The sequence below is a fragment of the Mytilus edulis genome, chromosome 1 (assembly GCF_963676685.1).
Source record: "Mytilus edulis chromosome 1, xbMytEdul2.2, whole genome shotgun sequence".
In the NCBI taxonomy this organism is placed as follows: domain Eukaryota; kingdom Metazoa; phylum Mollusca; class Bivalvia; order Mytilida; family Mytilidae; genus Mytilus; species Mytilus edulis.
In genome coordinates, this window is record NC_092344.1 from 112,199,534 (window position 1) to 112,218,223 (window position 18,690).

At 30.3% G+C, this 18,690-nt stretch overlaps 1 protein-coding gene across 7 annotated transcripts in view; it reads left to right on the top strand.

Moving 5' to 3' along the window:
- LOC139499976 (uncharacterized) overlaps positions 1–18,690 on the top strand; it is a 58,971-nt gene that overhangs the window by 10,792 nt on the left and 29,489 nt on the right. For 3 of the 7 annotated variants that reach the window (XM_071288656.1, XM_071288673.1, XM_071288684.1), the window contains 8 exons: positions 4,282–4,399; positions 4,724–4,886; positions 5,294–5,665; positions 6,358–6,492; positions 7,708–7,841; positions 8,296–8,424; positions 12,879–13,021; positions 13,970–14,043. In XM_071288656.1, coding sequence (XP_071144757.1) covers positions 4,282–4,399; positions 4,724–4,886; positions 5,294–5,665; positions 6,358–6,492; positions 7,708–7,841; positions 8,296–8,424; positions 12,879–13,021; positions 13,970–14,043 — 1,268 coding nt within the window. Of the gene's footprint in view, positions 1–1,613; positions 1,683–4,281; positions 4,400–4,723; positions 4,887–5,293; positions 5,666–6,357; positions 6,493–7,707; positions 7,842–8,295; positions 8,425–12,878; positions 13,022–13,969; positions 14,044–18,690 lie in introns of all 7 variants that reach the window. The other 4 variants (XM_071288698.1, XM_071288690.1, XM_071288650.1 and 1 more) reach the window with 3 other exon arrangements.

Sequence of the window (18,690 nt, forward strand, 5' to 3'; positions counted from 1 at the left end):
TATCTGCCCCCAGGAAGGATCTATAATGGCAGATACTATCATGAGTTTACATTTACCTGGAGAGATTTGTTATCTGCTCGAAGAAGGATTAGAGATTTGATATCTGCTCGAAGGAGGATTTCTTATGTCTGATACTAGCATGAGTATACATCTACCTGGCGAGGTGAGTTATCTGCCCCTATGAAGAATTTCTTATGTCAGATACAAGCATGAGAATACATTTACCTGGAGAAGTGAGTTGTCTGCCCCTATGAAGTATTTCCCATGTCAGATACTAGCATGAGTATACATTTACCTTGAGAGGTGAGTTATTTGCCCTTATGAAGGATTTCTCGTGTCAGATACTAGCATGAGTATGAATCTACCTGGAGAGAGGAGTTATCTGCTCAAAGAAGGATTTCTTATGTCTGATACAAGCAATGAAGCATGAGTATGCATTTACCTTGAGCATTGAGTTATCTGCCCCCAGGAAGGATCTATAATGGCAGATACTATCATGAGTTTACATTTACCTGGAGAGATTTGTTATCTGCTCGAAGAAGGATTTCTTATGTCTGATACTAGCATGAGTATACATCTACCTGGCGAGGTGAGTTATCTGCCCCTATGAAGAATTTCTTATGTCAGATACAAGCATGAGTATACATTTACCTGGAGAAGTGAGTTGTCTGCCCCTATGAAGTATTTCCCATGTCAGATACTAGCATGAGTATACAATTACCTGGAGAGGTGAGTTATCTGCCCCTATTAAGGATTTCTCATGTCAGATACTAGCATGAGTATACATTTACCTGGAGAGGTGAGTTTTCTGGCCCTATTAAGGATTTCTCATGTCCGATACTAGCATTGGTATACATTTACCTGGAGCGGTGAGTTATCTTCCTCCCGGAAGGATCTCTTTGAGTCAGAAACAAGTATGTCACTGTGCATACATTTTTATGTGGAGGTTATATGTCTACCCTTAGAAAGGCTCCCCTTTATTTGACACTAGCATGCATATACATTTTCCAAGTAGAATTAAGCTATCTTCCTCTAGGGAGGGTATCATATATCTGATATATGTACCAGCATAAGTATGCATGGGCATGGAAAGGTGAGTTATGTCCCTCTATCAAAGCAAACATCTCTTATTTCGTATACTGGATTGAGGTAACATTTTCCTGGATAAGTTAGTTTCCATCTCCAACAAGGAATGTGGAAAAGATATCTCCAATATCTGATAATAATATTAGAATGTAATTTCCTGGAAGGCTAATATCTACTTTGAAAGTATGTATGAAACAGATATTTTCAAGTATAGTATTTGTCTTACCATTTATTATGTTTTTTTTTTGTTTTTTTTTATCTTGGGCCCTAAATTTGAAGTTTTAATGAATAAAAATGTTTCTGACACTTATTATAAAGTGAGAAAATTGTCAATTGCAAAGCCTGTACTTCCAATCAGTGGACACCACATATGGACTTTAGGATTTAGGAATTAACTTTTAAAACCTTTGAGTAGTTGCAGTCTAAATCTAGTTCTGAGTACTTGGAATATTGACGACGAGAAATGATTTAAATTCTTTAAAAAAAACAATAATTAATACTAGTGTTACTCATGATATTTTTCACAGAGTAAGCAGTTTGGGAGATTAGGAACTCAAGATATAGGTACTCAAGCATTAGAGCTTAGAATCAAATCGGTGGGTACTCGCTGAGATAAACTGTCCTTGAATTTATGACTGCTTTGTTTCTAATAGTCATACATTTAAAGACTTGGTGTGATACAAATTTATGGTGTTATGATATTATTAACAATGGTGCGAGTGTTTGAAATAACAGAAGAAGCACATTTTATACAGTGGTGTCAATTAATTATAATAGAATGTATGATTAGGATAGTTTGTGTGTCAATTAGATTTTTTTATTAGTTGTTAATATGAAGTTTTTTTTAGTATTTTTGTTTTATTATGTAAATATAGATATATGAACCATGTTGAGTTATGCACTGCAGAAACAGATTTCATTTGTTATCATGTATATATACAAACTTATATAAAGAATTGTTTTTAAATGTTGTATACCCTAGGTTTTGAAAAAAATTCAGTAACCTGATTATCTTTATACCCTTCAGTTGCCTATTGTACATTCAATTTGGAGTAGTACCTTCTTGTTGAAAAATACATGAAATTTCGTTTTAAGAATGTGTTGCTTCTTTTTGTGGTTTTATTTGGGTGTAAAAGCTTTGACCAAAGCTCATTTTGTTCTCCACTTCATTTGTTGACATGTGTTTCCTGTCAAATTTTTACAACCCTATAAAACTACAGCCAAAAAATAAACGATTTTTATAATTACAGATTAATGCTAAAAACCAGAAAATTGCAAATTCCATTAATTTATGGTCTGTTTTGCATTTAAAATTTGAAAACTACACATTATAGTAATGTAATGGAGAGCACGTGCAGTCATTGGTATGGCATTGTATTGAGAAATAAAATAAAAAAAACAACATTATATTATTGTCTTGCATTCAAATTGATGAAATCCTTTTAAATATTTAGGTTTTGTAATGACTTAAAAAAAAAAGTCAATTAATTTTGTAGAAGATTTGATTTCAAGTTTGATTTTACAATCTGAATTTATTATTCTGTGTGTCCCAAGTAGTTTTTTGGATTACATGTATTGGTTATTTCTGCATTAGAGTTATTTCTAACTATTATTTATACATTTGTACGTGAACAAGTACACGTATCCCCTTTTATACAAAGTTAAAAGTTTCTACACTACCATAGAATTTGTTTTATAAAGTACCCAAAAGAGGTATAAGAAGTGTTGAATATTTAAGGTATACAGTACATGCTCCAAGTTGACAGATGATTTATTATATAAAGTTTTTACTATTGTCAAATTAAAGTCCGATATCTATCAAATATATTTGATTTTGCCATTTCTGATAATGAGTTTTATTGAAATAGCCTGTTCCTAAGATATTAATGAGTAATGTAAGAGATGATAGATTTCTTTGTGTCAGACAGGGTGTCATTTATTTATTTTGATCCTAAATTGTAATTTGTTGTATTCACCACTTCACATAAATCAAGAAAGCTAAGTATAAGTAATCAATCCAAAGTTTGAAAACTTCTTACTTTATAGACAAATTTTGAGGTCAAAAATGCATATGATTTATCATAGATCAGTAAAACAATTTATTGTGTTTGGTCATGGATCTTTTTTTTTAAATAAAAAGTACAAAAATATTTTATCATTGAATTTTGTTAAATTGTTAAATTAAAAGTTCAAAATGATTTGTCATGGATCTTTGTAAAATTAAATGTTTAAAATATTTTGACACCATTTTCCAAATCCCAATTCTTTAAACTAGATATTTGTACAGTCTAGGAAATGGCTTAGGTGTTTTAAAAAGGCTTGTAAATCAGTGCAGATAGTACTTGTTGACTATATACTAAGTACTAACTACTAAGCTCAAACTGTTTGGATTTACTGTCTTCTAATATCTATGGAAAAGTCAAACAAAGTTGATTGTAATACAAAATTGAATTGAATACAACATGTTACAAAACTTGATATCATATCCACAGAATATTTGTTTCTTTACAAAAAAAAAATAGTGGATATGTTTCTTGGTTGTCAAAATTATAAAACCATTTTAAGATAGGATTGTAATTCTGACATTCTTTTGTTACTTAATTGTTTTCTTTAAATTTATTGTTTGTATAAAATTACAAATATAAATTTTAATCAAAGTTTATCGTTTACTCTTAAGACAATAATTTTATTATGGGTTTTAAAAAATTCAGGAGATTTTGCTTACATCTTCTATTGCAATTTTTGAACATAGACAAACATTTTTTTGCTTACATCTTCTATTGCAATTTTTGAACATAGACAAACATGTCTAGATTTAATTTAGCTATTTCAGGAAACAATCATGAACATAAATAATAAAATAAAAATTTATAAATGTGAGTTTTTGTTATTGCAAATAACAAAAACAATGCAAATATTTCTGAATTTACCAAAGTTTTTTGTTAACAGATTGACAGATAGACATATTACCAGAACCATTAATGCTACAAGAACAATGAAAGAAGTGGCTGTATTGTATTGAATAGGTTCAAAAACATTTGATTTCAGAAATCCAGATTTTCTTAGTGTCCACAAAAAAACAACCCATCCCATAAAAGGCTTTTTTGAGATCACGATTTGCATGGAAACCGTTGAAAACATGGAACCCAATTTGAGCCCAAATCGTTAGTAATGTGAAATAACTTTAAATTTCAGGACTATCCACATTATAATCCAAACCAAGAAGCTCAGCTTCGGCAGTTGGCAGAGAACCATGGCAGACAGATGGAATATTTACAGATTAAAAATAGAGATCTGGAAAAACAGAGAGAAGGTGAAGTGAAAAAAAATTAAGCTTTCTTTATAATTTTCTTGTTCACAAATTCACCTGTGAGCCTTCTGCATCCATAAGTTGTGTGAGTTCAAGTTTCTATTTAGCTTTTATTTTTTAGTTTGTAAAAGCAGTTAAATTTGGGTATATGTTCCTATTCAAGAGATAACTTACCAATGAAAAAGGAAATCTGTACAGTTTGGGGAAGTTTTATCTTGCTAAATGAAATGCTATACATTGTATATAATATAGTAAAAGAATTAGCAGACAATTGGTAAAAAAAAGCAAGTTATTTTTCTGATAGTTTTACATTGATATTTATCATAGATATACGGAGACGGTTAGAACAACTTGGCCAAAGAGTGCCAGGAAAAGACAATTCTGCAGATTTGTTAGCAGAACTTCGAGCTCAGGAGGAAAGGAATCAAAAATCTCTAAATGATCTCAGAAGACAGTTATTTGAAATGGGGCAAAAACGTGTTAATGTTATGTGAGTACATAATATGAAAGACTGTGTCTGTGATAATATGCATTTAAAAAAACTCAAACAGTGAAGGTCAACCAATAAAATTAGTGAAAAAATATTTTTGTGATATCAGTAATAAACCAAAGCGTATGATCTTTTTGAGGAGAGGGTTTTGTTCTTTAAGTGAGAAACAATACAATATGTAACATGTGCTGCAGAGAACATTTTGGATATATTATACTAAAACGCAATCTATTTGTTAAAGGAGTATTTTATGCCTCTGATACATGTAGGTACCCTTTCCTTTTATTGAATTTAGATAATGACAAAAAATGTTTATGAAGTAATATTAATTTTCAAGAAATAATATATGGACTGTTTATATCAGTATTAAAAGGTTCAATGTTACTGCATCTGTTATGTTTCCACAGCAAGTTTGATATTTTAGAAGAGAATATTGAAAGGTCAAGAAAATTATTGGAGATATTTCAAGAAAAACTTTATAATGATCCAGAATTTGACTGTCTAGTGTCACTTCATCCTAAAGTTGATCAGTCAATACAACTGAATGAAGATTCCCTAATGAGTGTATACAATGTAAGGAGTTTGACCCCTAACAACCAATCAAAAGACAATATTTCAGTTTCTTCTGATTACGATAGACAGAGAAGCTGTTCACATTGCTCTCAGCCATCTTCTCCTCACACCACGTCAGAGGACATGCATAGACATCTATCAGAATTTAAAAATAAACTGAATGACCTGTCTCAAAATATTACACACCATCGTTATGGAAGATATAGGTTGGTTGTACTGTTTGTTCTGGTTTCCAGTTCTTGAAGTTGTTTCCATTTTAGAACCAGTTGATGTTGACTTGTTTTGTTTAGTTTTTGTTGATGCTGATTTGCTTTCAAAACATTCATGTTGATTTTAGAATGACAATTTTTTTCATGCTTTTTGGATATTTTATAGTTCTGATAAGAAACATTTTTCTTTACGAGAGCAAACTGCTGTAAAAATAGTTTTTTTTATGAATGGAAAAGTTCAGTAGATTTAGATTTGTATTTTAGCATTATTTCTGTCAACATTGACCATACAAAGTTATCAAAATGCTTCTGATTCATTGTTCATTTGGAGTTTGCAGCAGTTGACCTCAAAACATAGTAAAGTGTTATTCATAAATCCTTGTAAAACTGAGCCTCAATTTCCTGATCTGTCTTTTAGTGCTAATGATAAGAAGAAGGAAGTAATTCCAATTGAATATTTCTCAGGCTTGTTTAAATTTTTCCAAAGATATACATTATGTTTTTAAATTGAAATGACACTGTTACATTGGTAACTTACCGGTACTTTAAAAACAATATAATTGAAAACTGTATGTTCACCTTACTAATAGTGTTAAGTATACATTGTTTATATATCTGTTCTAATGCGGCGTAAAGCAACCAACAATCAATCAATCAATCAATATATCTGTTGTGATATTTTTTTCCAGAGAAGTAGAAAAGCCTATGAATTATCCTCAGCCAATTATACAGCAGACTCTTCCCCCTCCACCCCCTCAAGAAAAGGAGAGGAAATCATATATCTATCCTGTTTATTATGGAAGTTCGTTAGTAGCAGAAATCAGGTGAGTTTCGTAGATTTGTTCCTCCCTAGAGTGGAAACATCTTTTATCTCCTCTAAGATGACACAGTCTTATTCATATAAAGCAGGAAGATAGTTGTGTCATTGGAAATCGTACCAAATATCCTTATTTTTATACTGTAACATACTAAATTATATTGCTTTTGAAAATGTTTATTGGATTATCCGTCATAAAAAATTATCTGTTGTACTGAAAAAAGTTACAAAGTAAACAAAAGGGAAACTGAATTGTCGAGAAATTCTGTCCAATTAAAACATCTGATTTGGTTGGCTTGCCTGCATAGCTACGTTTCCACATAAGTTTGTCTTGATATAACAATACTGAAGTGAGTGCTTGTTCGTATTATATTCATTTCAAACATATTCTTGCTTAATCATGACATTTGATGAAATGTCTTCTTAAATATAGTATAATGGCCATCATTTGCTGTACAAATTGTGGATCTTAAACAATAGAGCACAAAACATTTTTTAGGATCTTCTGAATTCTGAAATTAAATGTTGACAGATGATCATTATTAAGCTGTTGATGTAAAATATGATTTATGTTCTTATAACGGAATTGATTTATATTTTAAGGAATTGTAAGCATAAAAGAATGTTATTGAAATATATAATAGATTTGAAAGTGAGTAGAAGAAAAGGTCGATGTTGAATTAATTGGCTCTATTCTTACCATTGTTATCCTAGTAAATGATTTCTATTGTAGCTTTTGTGATCTACATTAAACTGTTTTTCGTCTCTTTTCAGAGATAGGGGTTAAGTAATTGATTGAATGTTTTGAAAAACAGCTTATATTTTAGATCATATCTTTTCTTTTTTACCAGATATATATACCTCATTATTCAGTGGCATTCAATTTGAGGTTTTTAATAAAGCTGTGCAAATTGAGAATAGAAATGGTATATTCAGTTAGATGAAATTTATGGTTCCAATTCACGTTTCTGAATACATATTATACTTAAATATGGCTGCTTTTACAAAAATATTATTGTACACTGTTATCATAGTCAATAAATAACAAAATCTTTTGAAGCTGTTTTCACTGGCAGTTCATGTTCTGTGACCAATATATTTTCAATGCAACTATTTGTCCTTCTAATAATCTTGAGTCAATGATGTATGATATATGAAATAAAAAAAAGTAAAATATGTTCACCTTGACACAGTTGTGCTGACTGTTTTAATTACTTTTCAGTGCTATGAGACAAGCTTACCTTCAGAATGGAGGGAATGAGAGGGATGTTCTAGATCAATTGTCACAGATGCAGGCTGAGGCTCAGAGAATTGAGGACGAGATGAAGAATTCAAATTATGATAACAGACATAGAGGTAATACACATAGCAAGAGGATGTATTATAAAAAAAAAAATATATAAATATAAGAACATTAAGTTAAAAAAATGGATTATCAATTTTTAGTAATATGATGTTCCTCAGTTTGAAATGTCTGTTTGTTGTGATCCTTATCTTTTGCATCCAATTCAGAGATTGAAAAAAAACCAACTTAACATTGTATTTTCTGGTTGTTCATGACGAATAAAATAGATTTAAGAATGATGTTGTATGTGTGCCAATGAGACAACTCTCCATCCATGTCACAATTGGAATGGAATGGAATGGCATGATTCCAGAACTTATAAAAGCACCAGAAAAAGATCAATAATTGAATGCATACTTCTTGGATAAAATTACAAATTAATTTTAAGGGCTTTCAAGGTTATCATTATTTCTTCAATAATATTCTTAAGCTTTTATTGATGTTCCAATTTTCTTTTTCTTTCAGAGAAGAAACCCGATTTATCTGGGAAGATGAATATGATAGAGATGGAGAATGACAGACTACATAAAGAACTTATGTTATTACAAGAACAGAACTTTTTATCTCAAAATAAAAGGAAATCTGACAGAGAAGGTAAATATCAAGGTCATTCTTATCGCAAAGGTCAAGGGCATTCTTATCACAAACATTTTGATCACTTGCATGGTGAAAATTCTGAGCACACTTCTTCAGTTAAAGCAAAATGGCAAGGTCTGCAGTTTACAAAACCGGATTTTGAACCAGAGACAAAGGATTATGGGAAATTTGTAAATGACACTTCAAAAGTGGAAAATGTAGGGTATGACAACCCAAGAAAAAACATTTCTGAAAAACCAGTTGTTCCTCCATTGGATTTAAGTTCAATAACAGGACAAAAGTCCAAAACAACTGTTCTACCACCAATTCAGAAAATGGAATATAATAACTTTGCAGCTGGCTCTGATTACACATTTATAACTGAAAAGAAGAATTTACCTAAAAATAGATCAAAACCAGTCTATGGCAACCAAAGACATCATTACAGAAACATTTTACCTGATAAGCCATTGCCAAAGATTAATGAATTCCGAGATTTTCCACCTGAAAGACATAATATAGGTAGAACTCAATCTTTATATGTTCCAAGAAAAAAGAGTGGATCTCATAAAGGATCTCATAAAGGTTCCATAAGAAGTGAGATTGTTGGTGGTGATTTTGATTCGTACAAGTATCCCATGAAGCATCTGATGAGGAAAGGAAGTTCTGCTGGTTCTGACTTAGTTGGTGTTGTCCGAGCTTCCCAACCTGGAACTGGTCAATCTAAGGTCACGTTTGATTATTATGATCCCAAAACTAAGAATGATATGAAATATGAGACGGTGACAATTAAACAAAGAGAAGAACTAAATCCCGACAATAATCATGTTATTCATACAACAACGTACAAGGAGGAGAAATTAAACGGACATGTTTCATGAGACATTGAAAGGATGTTGCCATATATTTTGCATGTATTAGTAATTGTCACATACTAAATTTCATTCATTACACTGGTAGAGGCTAATCATGAATAAAAAAACTCTATGAAATCATCAAAATTTGTGTACCCAAACTTTCACCACAGGAAACATGTATCAATATACTAGGAATATCTACTTCTGGTTTAAAAGTTGTAAACCAAGCAACTGTCTAATTTGAACAATCTGTAACATGCATGTAGTTATTAATGTACCAAACAATAATGTGTTGTCTTAGTTCTCAAGCAATCACTGTATTTGATTTTTAAAGGAAATTCACCAAATTGATTTAAATAATTGATTAGGATGATATAACAAGAACCATACTCAATGTGGCTCTGGTTTAAGAAAAACAATAGCTATAGTTATAAAATTGAAGAATACGTCATTTGTTTGAATATGTAGTACCTCACACTACTATATATGTACTTATCTATCCATGATAAACAACAAACATATTTCTGGTAACATGATAAGAAAAAATTCTTTTACCAGGTATCTATTCTCTTTGATACTGATTTTTTATTTCTAATAATTTAAAAAGACACCAAACTTGCTTCCACAGTAGTGCCATTGGCTGGTCTAGAGTGATTTCCTTTAAAATGATGGAAATTATTTGTACATGAAGTTTCTAGATTGTCATTTTGAAAAAGAGCAGTGAAACTGGACAAATAAAGTTGTAGCAATGATATATTTGTATAATTCAATGGAGGTAATTCTATAGGCAATTGAAAATAGAAGACTTGGATAAACCTTTATACAGATGATGAAGAATATGTTCCAAATGTCGTAACAATATCATCCTCTTTAGTCTTACCTCAAATGTGCCTTACTGAATTTATCATCTGGTTGTACTTATATAGGTACCACATCTGGCTCTACTTGTGGAGCAGAAGCTCTAAACCTTTTGGGGCACATGAGATTACCCACCTTTTTATGTGGATTTTTACTCAGTCTTCATTTTATTAAACAGTTTTTTGTCTTTTGGTCATCTTTTTAGTTTTTGTCATGGCATTGTCAGTCGATACATTTAGCATTTATAGAGTGCTTGATGTGGTGCTATTTTTTTGATAGGTTACAAATTTAGTATTTTTTAAAGCTATTTTGCATTTATTCTTATCAATTCTAAATAAAACTGGTAGAAATTGTGTGTATTGTATTTTATATGTCAACACATTTAATTTGCTTGCATTTAGTGGGGCATTTACTTTACTATTACAATATTATTCTTTAATAAAATAAATGAATGGAAAACATGTTGCAGTTAGTTATATTTTGCCACAAGGATTTACCAATTTCTTAATGCTTCTCATGGGAAACAATTTTTTATTGACTTTCTGAGATAATTTTGGAAAGTGAAGCATAAATTCACTCCACTTTTGTGTCAAGTTCAACATTGTTCAAGATTTTGTCGATTAAACATCTATGCATCTTATTTCTGGATGAATGTCTTTAAAACCTTATTTTAAATTTGTTTTAAAAAAGAGAAAGGATATAGATGAGTCTTTTGTAGACGAAACGCGCGTCTGGCGTATATATAAAATTTAGTCCTGGTATCTATGATGAGTTTATTTAGAAGATATGTTGTAATTAAAAAAGAGTTATAACACACAAGGGTCAACTTTACAAGGAAGTAAAATATCAGAGGTCACTAGGTCAGCACACCAATAGTTATTGTATATACTGCTCTTTGTTTCCAACAGTCTTTTATATTTTATTTCATTATTGGTGCTACAAATGTAGGCATGGTTTACTTGGAGACTAAATACTTATGTAGAAATAACCCCAGGACATATTCTAACCATTGCTAGCAAAAAAATAAATAAAAAGAAGATGAAAAACATGTTATATAAAAGAGAAAAAAAATGAGATTGTTTCAGTAAGGAAATACTGCAAAAATATTAGAGACTGGAAGACACAAATACATTGTATTAAAGTACAATTGAAAGAACTGGTACTTCACAGAACAAATATTTCTAACAAATGATGACTATAATAAATTTAAAGATCAAATATTGATACTTGACTTGACATATAAATTGTCAAAATTTTCTTTATTCACAATCAAAAGATTTCATTTTCACACAAATTTCATTTGACCTATTATTATACAAAGTACAAAATATTAAAAACTTACACAAAAGTACAAAATAGTGAATTGAACCACAAGTAAGTTTAAAAAAGATTTTAATAACATAGCATAGAGAACTTCTATTCAGAAAACTTATCAGATATATTTCTAATAAGAAATGGTGAATCAATGTATGCATCATTAGAATTAAACCTTTTCATATGCAAATGCTAAAGATCAACACACAAAAAAAGCCCCACCAAACATATATCACGTGACAGATGGCAATATACTTCAAAATAGGATTCTCAACTTTTTAATTTAAAATTATCCTAATGATCATGTTAGAGCATGCATTATAAAATTCTGTTATGAAGTTGGTATATATATTGTCATGCATGGTGTCACCTCATACAAGGTGCATTTTACAGATATAGAAACTGGTTTTTTTCTACGTACAAAGAGAGATAAATTGCTTTTCTGATGTCATTAAAATCCATTAATAATTGAATTTCATGTAAACAATTTGTACGATAACTCTCAATAACATCTTGGGTGGTGATTTTTACTAAATGATTGTTTTACGCTGTTGTAACCCTGGGTAGGGTTATTATAAGAATATACTGGTCCTTTCTTGCATCCTTTAGGGAATAAGGTCTGGTCAACAAGATGTTGCTCCAAGATACATGTATTCTCCATTGGTCTTTAGTTCAACTGCCAATAATTACCTCTAGAAGTTTAGAATGAACAATTTATACTGTCTTTAATGGAGGACATTTAATACAAATATTATATTTATATTGTATTTCTTACTAATGTGAGTTAGTAACTACATCTAACAGGCTATTATTTAAACTTGGAATTATTTTTAATTATGGAATTTGCTTGATTTCTTCTGTTTAAAATTTATAATAAATTTCATGTGTATTTGGCATTATAATCTTTTGAGCGGTTGATAACACTTTCCATACAATGTATTTTGGTTAGATTGTGTTGTGCGCGGCACAGTACATTCTATTGAAAATATACTATTTTCTTTGTAATAGAAAGTGTTGTGCGCAGCACAGAAGATTTCAGTACAGAATAAACATGGAATTTATTAAAAAATTCAATAACAAGAAATCAAGCAAATTCCATAATTAAAAATAATTCCAAGTTCAAATAATAGCCTGTTATCTACACATTATATACATATATCTGTCCTCCCGATGTCTTTTGGTTTGTTTTTGTTGATGGATTGCTGTCTCATTGATGTGTACTAATCCTCCAGATGTCTTTTGGTTTGTTTTTGTTGATGGATTGCTGTCTCATTGATGTGTACTAATTCTCCAGATGTCTTTTGGTTTGTTTTTGTTGATGGATTGCTGTCTCATTGATGTGTACTAATTTCTCTTTAATCACTTGTCTTCTATTCTTGAACACTAGTTATAATTTTTTGATGAAAAGAAGAGTAATTTCCCTTTTTTATCTTTTTACTTCAGATGAATTGGAGAGAGAACTTCAGAGATTAAGAGAAGAACAATTAAGGAAGATGTTAGAATTACAGAATGAAATAGCTTTACTAAAACAGAGGGCTCTATGGGAACGAAGACCAGAGCCCTTACCAGCCCCACCCCCTCAGCCGGTATGTTTGATGTTTAAAAATCAGCAGATAAAAAATTTCTTTGTTTTCAGTTATATATATTTTGATATTAAGTTTAAATTTGTTTTTCAATTATTTTAACTTACTTTCTTTATCGAAGTCACATTTTGTTCTCAGAGCTTGACATGTTACATTTTTGTTTCATAGAATTTAATAAATATTTCTGAAACACATGAAAGTTAAAGATTTAGCTAGAAAGGTTGATTTTTACCAACTCCTGATTTGGCCATTATTAATTTACATCTTACATTTGACAGCATGTGTGTACACCTATATATAGATTTGATGTGTATATTATGGTTATATGGTAGTGATTGTTTTTCTGGGAGCACTTTGTGGTAGCTGTCTGTACACTTGATGTTGTGTTGCACTTTGAATGTTGTCATGATGTTATTTCATTATTTTATAACTTGAGTCATATCATTTCAGAATTTTCACTGGTTTATACTGAGCCTTGTTAAGAGCATGCATTAGAATTAAAACTTATCAGATGTTAGAAAAACAAAACTTAGGGAATGAAAAACATAAGACACATACAGTTAGTATAAATTGTTGTTAGAAATTTTAAACTGAGTGATATAACTTAAATGTTTATGATTGGTAAATATTTTTATTTTGATATTGAAAAAATATTAAAAATGACTTCCTTACATCCCTATCCTTTGGTCTCTGATGGACAGTTGTCTCATCGGCAATCATACCACTTCTCTTTATTTTTATACTACCTTTGATAAGACTTTCCAACTTTCAGCAAATGTGGAATATTTTAATGCATGCTGTACATTGCCTTTTTCCATGGTAAAGATTTTGAAATGGTATCAGTTTACAAAATATCAGATTGTTAGAAAAAGTGTTCCCAGAGGAATGGCCACTACTGCCATTAAAATATTTGGTAAAAGTCGGCTTACATTAAATTGTTAATTATAACAGAAAAATGCAGAAATGCCTTGGCTGTTACAGAGGCCGTATGTTGATGTGGAACCAATGCAACCATATGATCAATAGTAAGTACTTATTGTTACATTTTGTACTATGGTGTGGGCAATTTGTGTTTCAAAAGTGATAGTTCACATGGGAATTACATTGATATATATGTTTATAGTTATATGTAGATCTGATGGGACTGCCAAAACATTTTGATTTTGTCACATTGTTTTAATCTGTAAAGAAATACGTCTAGGGCACTTTTTGTCATTCTAGCCAATTAAAGAAAAAGTTGGTTAAATGAATATGAAGTAAAAACTATCTATTGTTGAAGGGCAGTAATCCAGAATGGAAGAACCTACATTACATAAGGACTTCTGCTTGTCAGTTAGTTTTGTTTGAAATGTAAACATTACTGTGACACAGTTGTCCTATTCCACATAACCTGGCTATATTTCTTTCACCTTGTCTATCCCTTCATTTGGTCGTCCTTCCGTGCTTTTTTCTGCTTATTTTCATCCACCTTTTCTCAGGAACCAGTAAACAGAATTGCTTTAGATTTTATCAACAGCTTGACAGTGATGAGTTGTAAGGTGTGGGCACTTTTCAGATTGGACTGACACTTACTTCCTGTTTGTCAATTTAAATATTTCAATATAATAAAATTGAAAATGGAAATGGGGAATGTGTCCAAGAGACAACAACCCAACCAAAGAGCAGACAACAGCCACTTCATTTTCTACACAGATTTTTCAGATACTACTGACCAGAATGACTTTATTCATAGAGTTGAACATGTGAGCACTTTTTGGATCTGTGTGACACCTACTTCTTGTTCAACTGTACTTTGTATTTTTTTCAACATATTAAATGAAAACAGATATTTTGTCATTTTTTCAAAACCTATTGAACAAAAATGATTTCATATTTGATAAGCAGTTTGACAGTGACTAGTTGTAACATGTGAGCACTTCTGGGTTCTGTCAGACACCTACTTTCTGTTTTCTGATACTTTGGGACACAAGTGGGGGTATTTTTCAAATTAGCATGGCAACATGTGAACTGCATGTTGCTTTGTTATTATTTTAACCAAAACATCTATGCGATGTAAAATGAGTTGTTATTAAGCTGGAATTTATGGAAGAAATTTAATGAGATATAAAGAAGAAAGTATTCGATGGAGGAATACAAATGATTCTCAGATATTTAGATAATTGTTTTAGACTAGAACCAAATCCATATTTACTATAGGTAAGAAAAAAAAAGAAGAAAAAAAACAAATATGAGTGACAAAAAAAAACCGCAAGAAGGAAAGGCTTTAAATAGATTTATGTAAATCTAAAGAATTTTAGTGGTGTGTTTAAAAAATTCCATTGTAAATTGGGGTTATGATAGTCACAACTGCAGTTTTACTGGTGATATAGAGCCAAGCCAGTATTACAGATATTTGTGTCAGTGACAGATCTCTAATTTGAGCAAAGGACAGTTAGTCCTAATGAAATGTAATACTAGTAAGGTGTTTAAAATTAAACATTTGATCCTTTCTAAAACCTTGACAGTGCAATTTTGTTTCCAATGACTGACTGTCAATCCTGGAATAGACGGTAATTGTCATCCAATCAAAAGAGGTATTACATATCATAGGTACTGGCCCCTTACTGCAGAAGAATATTGTTAGTAAAGGGTCAACAGTAAGTGATATTAACTAAAGATGGTGTACCGCCAAAAGTGGTATTAAAGTACATGGCCATGTTTTTACATTGTCAAAATAATAGCTTTGTTTCTAGTAAATTGTAAAAAATTATTGAATAAATGAAAAAAAAACAAGAAATAAACAAAAGCATCTAACCAACTAAACAATATCAACAATTTTATTGTTGTAAGTGTGTTTTGTTTTTTTTCCTTTTTATTGGGTTTGTTTTTCTAAAATGCTAGTATTTAACTGTAAACTGAACTTTACTTTCCATCAGTGTTATATGGAATGCTGGAATACCTAGAACTGTAATTACTTGTCCAAGGTCATTACGTGCGTCCTTTAAAGTTGTGTAAGGTAAAATGGAGGTTTGTTGAAGCTTAACTACAGGCTGCTACACACACCCTAATTATATATCTATAGAAACTGATAATCTAATGTATTAATTTTTTTACCAGTAATCATTTTTGCTAGATTTTTATAATATTTTTATTTGGTAGATATCCATGTGCAAAAGAAGGTGATAAAACTTTTCTTTGTTTTCAAATCACTACATAAATTTTGGCTTTCTAAAATTGTATTATCTTTTACAATGTTAATTTTCTTTCGGCTATTTTTAGTCCTAATAGGTATGTTCCAACAGGTCATCACACATGGGTATCTACCCAACATGGAAAGATGTCTAGGCAAGTCCCGCCCACTGCTCGCCCTGAACGTGATTATAATGTTGATATTGATGAACCTGATTAAATTTTATAAAAGTTCGTAAGTTCAATGTACCACTGTTACTACTCACCGGCACTGCTTTCAAATTAACATCTGAAATATTTATTGTATCTTTTCCCTGTAGTTTATGGTTAGATTTGTAAAATCGTTGCTTTATTCTGTTATAGAATATATTATTAAAATGGGAAAAATGGTTTTAGATACTAGTATAGTTATTTTATAAAGGAACTAAGAAATTTGAAAGTGGAAATTACTCCTCTTTATCTCATTGAACTAAAATTTATTAGTTTCAGAGTTAGATGGTTTTAAGAGTTTTGAGGTTAGTTTGTATAAAATATATCTTGGTCTTCAATTTACTTGAATTAGCACACTTCTAAATTTTGGTTGGTTTTTGGTGGTGGTTAACAGGTATGACCCAATTATTTAAAGTATGCCTGGAATTCAAATATTTTATTTGGTAAAATTGGGATGATTATTCTCTTATAAATTTTAGCACAGACCGGTTTAATCGACAGAATTTGTCCTCGGCATTCCACACATGGGTTTCTACGCAGAGTAGGAAAGGTTATCCTGACCCTAAAAAAATTGATGAAGAAAATGAAAATCAAGAAACAACTTCTTAAATAGTGGAACTGTAGAACCAGGTTAAAAACCCTAGACATTTTTATCTGCACAAAACCTGTAGAAATCACATGTAGCTTCCAAAAATTTACCAGAAAAGCAGATAGATATTTTTTCCTACTTTATGTATATTATTCCCCCCTGCTTTCAACATATTTATACTAATACACAAGCATGACACAGCACTATTGCTTAATACAGTGTGTTTTTATAAAAGTGATTAATGGAAATTTTTGAATATTCTTTTGTATATTCCTTTTACTAAGGTTTTACAAATTGTTTTTTTATCTATCAAAATACAATATTCAATATTTTTTTCCCTTGGAATCTATATAAACAAAAATTTTGAAATTTGTGTAACAATAAGTTTTGAAGATGCTTTTAAACAATATGATTAAGTACTTTTTAAGTAACTGAAAACATGATTACATTTAACAAGATAAGTTTTTAAAATTTAAAATTCATTGTATTTGTCAGGAATTTAATTCTGGTTTTCCTCTTTTGAATAGGGCCAAAATGTGTGTAGTACTAACAGAGCCTTCAACAAATCTCCATATCAAGCCAGTGACTGCATTGCAAAAACTTTGTAGCAGATGACTGCATTGCAACAACTTTCTAATATGCAAATGCATTCATGTAATGATTCAAGTGGACATTTATTGACTTTTGTTTAGTGTTTTTGGATGAGATGAGTAATGGTATACTTGGTTAAATGAGTTTTTGTTTGTGAACTGTTAATGATTGTCTTGCCAATACATATACAGAAAACTTTCTTTAGAATTCTATTTTTTGTGTAGTTATATTTGGGTGGGGTGTAAATGTTCAGACTGAAGTACTTCACATGAAAAAATATGTGCCCCCAATTCAAAACTTTTGTAATATTATAAAAGTGCATAAAAGAAGTGTCAATTCTTAAATTATAATGTTTGAAAATAGAAATCCCAAGGTAAGTCAAGCTTTTTGCTCAGTTTGTTTTAATTTTTGCTAAGCATTGATATAAACTTGAGAACATATGCAGTCATTGATTTTGCTTTATATTTGAGATTTATGTGTAAAAAAGTACAATGATTGTGGTCTGTCAATTATAAAGATGAAACGCTTTAAATCTTCATTTTGATATGAATGCATATCTATACACTTAAAATATAAACATGAAATATATTATATTGATCAAAACAATTTCACCAAAGTCTAGATTCATTATCCGCATCTATTAAAAAAAATCTACATCAAAAACATTTCAATTATCTTGATCCAACTTCTCAGTAGATTTACATGAAGCTTGGCCTGAATACATCTTAATGAAAATATTCAAATTATTTTGACATTGAAACTAATTTCAAAATTTGTTAAATTTTAATTTAGAATCTTTTCCAAAAGGTTACATTTGAAAATTATTACTAACCACAAAAAGTTACCTGAACCAAGACATTAACTTGTTTCATTTGTTTCGTTACCAATTTTTACATCTTTTGCCATGAGATTTGCATGTTTGAGTAACCTTCAAAAATTTGAATTAATTTTGTATTTGTAAACTATATTGAAATATCTTATATTTAAACCCACCAATAAATCTAATTAGAATTGAATTCGTGTGGTTTCTAAACTTTTAAACCATATTTTGCATGAATTATATAGTAAACTTTGTCAATGTGGAGATATTTTTGATTCATGACTGAAAAATTTA